The sequence below is a fragment of the Urtica dioica genome, chromosome 4 (assembly GCF_054948205.1).
Source record: "Urtica dioica subsp. dioica isolate 48M chromosome 4, U.dioica_male_clone48M_v1_H2, whole genome shotgun sequence".
Classification (NCBI taxonomy): domain Eukaryota; kingdom Viridiplantae; phylum Streptophyta; class Magnoliopsida; order Rosales; family Urticaceae; genus Urtica; species Urtica dioica.
The window spans coordinates 18,593,394-18,600,057 of NC_142759.1; the positions used below are offsets into that span (position 1 = coordinate 18,593,394).

Below are 6,664 nucleotides of genomic sequence, written 5' to 3' on the forward strand. Positions count from 1 at the left end.
TTCTCCATATATTGGCAAGTATTTAAGTTTATTAGTCATGGCTTTAACTTTAGGGTTCGGGTTAAAGTTTTGGTGTTTTTTTTGTTATTTTTGGTGGTGAAGAACAGAAGAAGAAGAAGAAGAAGAAGAAGAAGAAGAAGAAGAAGAAGAAGAAGAAGTAAGGTTATGAAAATTACAACGATTTGGACAAATTCATTAGTGATCTCAATGTTTTTGACCAAATTCAACCAAACAATAATTTAGAACACTTCTATTAGTATGCCCAATGTGCAATGTCCATCTTACCCTTTAAAATTATCTTCTTCTTTTTTTTCTTTTTCTTTCTTTCCCTCTTTCTTTATATGTTTTTTTTTTCCTTCTTTTCTCTTTGTTCTCTTTCTCTCTCTTCTCTCATCTTTGATCCCACCTCCCTCAGCGTCCTATTCTCCACCGGCAGCTCCGTCCCTTTCCATCGAAGCCTCGCCATGCGGACCCTCTTCTTTAGCACCGTCATTGTGTCGTCCAACCTCTGCCTCCATTATCGTCGTCGGAATCCGCACCGACACGAAGAGGCCTCCGGCGTCGGCGAGGAATAGACTTTTCAAGTCCAAAAATTTCTTCTCATAATTGTAGACGTATATATCTATAAGTACATAAATCTGTATACATGCATGTGTACAATTATCGAAATTCATATTAAATATTTTTAGATATGCTTGTTTAAAATTATCAAAATTATAGGCATCAATGTCTCCAATTTCGATAATTGTAGACATATGATTGATACAAGCTAAAAAAAATTAAATAAAGACCTGTAATCTGATTCTTGAAATAGTGATAAACATTTTCCACAAAAATCATCTAATGAAACAAAAAGGCAATTAAAAGTCATGCCAAAGTTCATCTATTTTCAGCAAAGTCAATTTCATCTCAAAATAATTATGGACTAGAATTCATAAAGCATGTATTCGATATTCAAATCTGATTGAATTATATGTAATTAAGAACGTACAATTTATTTACTAATAATCATACATACATGCATAAAAGAAATTTTAGAATTATATATGTGAAATATGCTACGAACTGAAAATAGCAACTCAAAACAACGATTTTGCTGAGGGGACGTTTCTCTCTCTAAAAACAAAAAGGTTTTTTCTCTATAATTTTTTCAGATATAGATCCAGATCTAAGCTTTCATTTCTTCCTCCGGGGCTGTTGTCGCTGGCAGTGGATCTCTGCCACTCGCCGTCTAGCGTGCGGCTCCGGGGGAGGATAGACATGGACTTCGACGAACGAGTGACTTGGTTTTTGCGACCGGAAAACCCGAGAAGACGGTTTAGCGAGGTGTCTCCGGCGACTAGGATAATGCGGACTGTGGCGGTGGTGCGGCGTACAACGTCGGCGACGACGTTGTTGTGGCATGATGCATCGACGGTGGTGTTGCGGCGTACAGTGATGGTGCGGCATGCAACATCTTTCGGTGGTGGCGTGGCGGGGTCCTCTACAGGTGGTGCGAAGGTGTGTGTTACTGTAGTCGGTGGTACGGAGTGAGTCGTCAGAGCCGGTGGTGCTTTGCCGGGTTCCATCTTCGGAGTTGCAGAGTAGGTCTTCCGTTCCGTTTCCTGAGGGGTCACCGCCTAAAGTGCAACGTAGGTCTCCACCGTCAATGATCCAGCGTCGGTCTTTGTTAAAGATGGTGGGGGCTCGGCGACGATCACTGAAAATGGTAGTGTGGGGACTTTCTCGCTTGTTTGATTGTCTCTCGCTTTCCGGGAGCAAACACGTGATACCAAAGTTGATTTCCAATTTTATTTCTGCTTTTTTAAGTTACAGTTTCTTAAGACTTTGTTTGGTTTTGGTAATCTGTATGTTTTGTTTTTTTATTGGAGGCGGAATAGCTGTCATTCACCATCCCAGTGTGGATTTCCTGTTAGATTCATGTCTATGCAGGCTAAAGAGTCATCTTCTTCATGGTCATCGGACCGCGGTTGTTTGGATCTCTCCATCAGCCATTGTGGGTTTATCGAAAGAGCCAAATGTGTGCTCGATTTTGAATGTGCTCTTTATTCTTCCTTTTGTCGGAAGTATGCACAATATGAGCGAACACCTATATTTAGTGTTAGATTCGTTCCAATCTAAATATGTGTCGTGTCTAAGATGAAATTCGTCTGTATCGATGGGTATTCTACCCGTTTTTTAATGAAAGCTTTGTGCAATTCTAAAAAAAACAGCGATTTTGCTCGTAAATTTCAACAGCAAATGAAAACACAAACTGCTTTGGAAGAGTTCCAATAGCAAATTACAATACAAACTGAAAATGAATCAATAAATATATTAAAAAAAACCCAACATATAATTAACAACAACAAAACACCATCAAAAAGCCAAACCCTAAATTCCTCCACAATTTTTTCAATCTGAACCAAAAATCATCAACGACATAATGAATCATCATTGAATCCAAAGATGAGCAAAAACCCCTATAGAGAAAAGTCGGGGGTTTTCTATACCTTGTGTTGACACACACATAAAATTACATGTTAGGCGATGAAGAAGGTATCTCCGACCACGACGAAGATCGGGACGTTCAAAACCATTGTCGCTGCCAAGCACGCAATCGTAGGTGAGAAGAGGCGTTTGAAGATTTTCGATATTGCGGAGATTGTGGAGGAGAACGAGACAGGCTGTCGAACCAAAAATTTCGGGATGGGCTGCTTGGTGGCGGCGATGGTGTCGAACGAAAATAAAATCAACTCTCTAGAATTTACTTTAAGATCAAATCCTTCCTTGATCGCAGAAGCCGATTAAGGCTTCGGTTCTCCGAATTCCAAGCGCTAGATGAGAATCTATGAACCCCAGTCCTATGTCACTTTATTTCTCATGCCTTTGCAAAATGGCATCCATGATTGATATTCCATAGTACGTTTACACTAAAGTTGCGTACCTAGAAGCTAGTATATAATCAACAACAACAAAACACCATCAACAAGCCAAACCCTAAATTCCTATGTAACTTTTTCAATCTGAACCAAAAGTTATCAACGACATAATGAACCATAATTGAGTCCAAAAATGAGCGAAAAATCCTATAGAGAAAAGTCGGGGATTTTCTATACCTCGTACTGACACACATATAACATTACATTATAGGCGACTAAGAGGGTCTCTCCTACCATGGTGAAGATCGGGACGTTCAAAATCATTGCCGCCGCCAAGCACGCCATCGTAGGCGACGAAGAGGCGTTTGAAGACTTTCGAGATTGCGGAGATTGTGGAGGGCGGGTTGTTGAACGATAGGATTTCAGGATAGCCAGTTTGGCACGGCGGCGACGATGTCGAACGAAAATATAATCACTTGCCGTAAATTACTTTAAGATCAAATCCTTCCCTGATCGGAGAAGTCGATTTAGGCTTCGGTTATCTAAATTCCAAGCCGTAGATAAGAGTGAGATCGAAGATTGCTGATTGAGAGGAAGAGGTGGCTCCTACGAGGGGTCGAATTGGTTGGATATCGTAATTGGAGAGAATCTCGCCATGGCGAAGTCTCTTGAAGCGAGTGAGTCGGAGAAGAATAACTCATTCTTGGCTGGAGCAAGAGAGATAAGAGAATGAAAAGAGGGAAAACATGAGAAGATGGTATTTTTAATAATAAAAAAAAAAGATTAAAACTTAAGGGTAGATTTGTATTTGCTCACTGGGCTATTAATAGAAGTGTTCTAAATTATAATTTGGTTAATTTTGGTCAAAATCACTGAGACCACTAATACTTCTGTCCAAATCCCAAAATTACATGTTCTAATGTTTTTCTAGAACTAATTACAATTATTGTGAAAATAAAATTTCAAGTAGTAAATAATTATTTTTGTTGATGTTTACCTAATTAAAAAAAAAACTATCTATCGAAATGTAATAAGCTTAAAAGGGTTCAAAACAATAACTTAAAATCTATTGATTGAACTAAAAAATATATTAAAATTCAATGGGGTGTGTTTTTTGATTAGGCTCTAATGAAGGTGATAGTTTAGCAAAATTTCCCTTTTAATTTGGGCCTTTGACGGGTGACCCGGATTGAATTAATGGATCCGAATTGGTACGGCCTCGTACGACAAAGGAAAAAGGAAGCCCAAAACGACTTTTTATAAGAAGCAAATCCGCAGCTGTGTGTCTCTGCGCCTAAGCCCCTTCTTCTCTTACAGTCTCTCTCTCTGTTCTTCTTTAACTTATTTCTTTCCATTCCTTTTTTTAGATTTGTAATTAGAAAAAAGATTTCATTTTTTTACGGAAAATCTGATCGCATCAATTAGAAGGGCTAGGAGGTGTGTGGATCGATCTCTATCAACTCTCTCTCGCTATAAAATCAATCGATTTACCACTTGTGTCGAACAAAATACCGCCATTTTTTTTTTGTTGTTGAGACTCAAGGTCTTTTTTTTTTTTTTTTTTTTTTGTACAATCATCATTATTAGATTTCTGACAAAGAAAAGGAATTTCCTTTTCATATAGTTTCCGTTAGGTTTGTTTCTCGGGAGCTTTAGATACGGATCAGAAGAAGAAAGATACCAGTTCTTTGTTCCTTTCGACTATTTTCTTTGACAATTAGGGTTACAAAACAATTGATTTGAGCTTGTGATTGATATGGATAAGAAGAAATTGGCCGTTCCTCTTGTTTGTCACGGACATTCTCGTCCAGTGGTTGATCTGTTTTACAGTCCGATCACTCCCGATGGGTTCTTTCTCATCAGCGCTAGCAAAGGTACGTTAGGTTTCGCGCTTTGGTTTTTGGGCGTTTCTCGTTCTACTTTTTGATTGAATTCCTGATATGTTTGATTGGTTGTGATGTGATTGATTTCGTTGATGAAAATAATTAATAAATGTAGATTCTAAACCAATGCTGAGAAATGGTGAAACCGGAGATTGGATTGGAACGTTTGAAGGGCATAAAGGCGCTGTGTGGAGTTGCTGTTTGGACACCAATGCTCTCCGAGCCGCCACTGGCTCCGCTGATTTCTCTGCGTATGTTATTTCTTTCTTCCATTGAACCAATTGTGTTTGTAAACCATAGAACTGAAAGCGCACATGACAAATAGAGCAATGTTTAAGTTGATTATCAAAGAGAATATATCGGCACACTTACATTTTATTGAATGAATCCACATGAACAGGAAGGTTTGGGATGCATTAACCGGAGATATTCTACACTCTTTCGAACACAAGCACATTGTTCGGGCATGTGGATTTTCAGAGGTTGATTCTCCTCGTAGCTTGTCTTTCTTTTACTTTTTCTCTTTTTTCAACTGTGTGAGGGAAATGAGAAGATTTGATATAATCAGATACTTGTAACCAAAACACAATTTTTTTTTTTTTTGGGGGTAGATTTTGTTTGTAATTATTACTCGTTGATTTTTATACAGGACACACACCTTTTACTGACCGGAGGGTTTGAGAAAGTTCTTCGAATCTTTGATTTGAATCGGCCAGATGCTCCTCCGAGGGAAGTCGACAAATCTCCCGGCTCAATTAGGACCGTTGCTTGGCTCCACAGCGATCAGACAATATTAAGCACTTGTTCTGAAATGGGGGGTGTCAGGTATAAATATCTTGTTTTGTTATGTTAATCTCGTGCTCAGTGTTGACTTTTGGCATTATTATCGACAATGTTGAAAATTTTGCAGATTATGGGATGTGAGAAGCGGTTCGATAGTCCAAACCCTTGAAACCAAGTCGTCGGTGACTAGTGCTGAAGTGAGTCAAGACGGGCGCTACATAACAACCACCGATGGAACCACCGTGAAGTTTTGGGATGCAAACTAGTGAGTAGTAGTTTCAAGCCTCTCATCAAATGGCTCTTGTGCCTGTGTTATTATTATAAGATTGGGTCGTGACAATGTGCTCTTTGATTGCTTACAGTTTCGGGATGGTAAAGAGCTATGAGATGCCGTGCGCAATGGAATCTGCTTCATTGGAACCGAAATACGGAAACAAGTTCATTGCCGGGGGAGAGGACATGTGGATCCATGTGTTTGACTTCCACACCGGTGAAGAAATCGGTATGTGTTCTCTCTTTTTTAGAGAAGCTTATTTATGAGTAAACAGCAAGATTTAGATTCTTAATTAATCTGATTAATGTTGTTGTTCAAATGTTGGGTTGTCTCAGGGTGCAATAAAGGGCACCACGGTCCGGTTCACTGCGTGAGGTTCTCGCCGGGAGGGGAATCGTATGCGTCGGGATCGGAGGACGGAACGATCAGAATATGGCAGACTCCGATCTCAAACGAGGACCCCGAAACAAACGGGTCGCCCGGGAAAGTCAAAGTGACCGTAGACGAGGTCTCTCGCAAGATCGAGGGATTCCACATCCCCGATGACGAAGGTGGCAAATCCGGAGAGAAGGATGACGGCGGAAATAATGAGTAGTGACAGATATTATTTGCCCAATATTATAAACTAAAGATACACAGCCAGGCCTCTTTTTTCTTTTTGCATTTTTGTTCTGTTTTTTTTTTTTTTAGTTGATGATGATGATGATGGTATGGGACTTTCAGATGTCAGATTGCTCTATAAATTTTTAGGTGCATCTCTTTTGTTAATTCACTTTGTCCGAATGTATATGCGAATGCAATACAGTGAATGCCTTTCATAATGAAAATATATCAAATGTGGGTTGAGGACCTAAAGCCTCGAA

At 39.4% G+C, this 6,664-nt stretch overlaps 1 protein-coding gene across 2 annotated transcripts; it reads left to right on the forward strand.

The window, feature by feature from the left end:
* The first annotated feature begins 4,157 nt into the window (after window positions 1-4,157).
* Window positions 4,158-6,664, forward strand: LOC149400985 (uncharacterized). 2 transcript variants are annotated; one of them, XM_089612959.1, is made up of 8 exons: window positions 4,158-4,404; window positions 4,486-4,735; window positions 4,860-4,995; window positions 5,145-5,226; window positions 5,394-5,569; window positions 5,655-5,792; window positions 5,890-6,029; window positions 6,137-6,664. In XM_089612959.1, exons 2-8 carry the CDS (start codon window positions 4,618-4,620, stop codon window positions 6,394-6,396), a joined length of 1,050 nt encoding a protein of 349 aa, XP_089469085.1. In that variant the 5' UTR covers window positions 4,158-4,404; window positions 4,486-4,617; the 3' UTR covers window positions 6,397-6,664. The 2 variants fall into 2 exon arrangements, with proteins under 2 accessions (XP_089469085.1, XP_089469084.1); XM_089612958.1 differs by lacking the exon at window positions 4,158-4,404 and having other exon boundaries at window positions 4,414-4,735.

Excerpts from the sequence above, each read along its gene's own strand:
- LOC149400985 (XM_089612959.1), top strand. The coding sequence starts at position 4,618 with ATGGATAAGAAGAAATTGGCCGTTCCTCTTGTTTGTCACGGACATTCT. Across the intron at positions 5,227-5,393 it reads GGGCATGTGGATTTTCAGAG|GACACACACCTTTTACTGAC; the intron begins GTTGATTCTCCT and ends ATTTTTATACAG. Across the intron at positions 5,570-5,654 it reads TCTGAAATGGGGGGTGTCAG|ATTATGGGATGTGAGAAGCG; the intron begins GTATAAATATCT and ends AAAATTTTGCAG.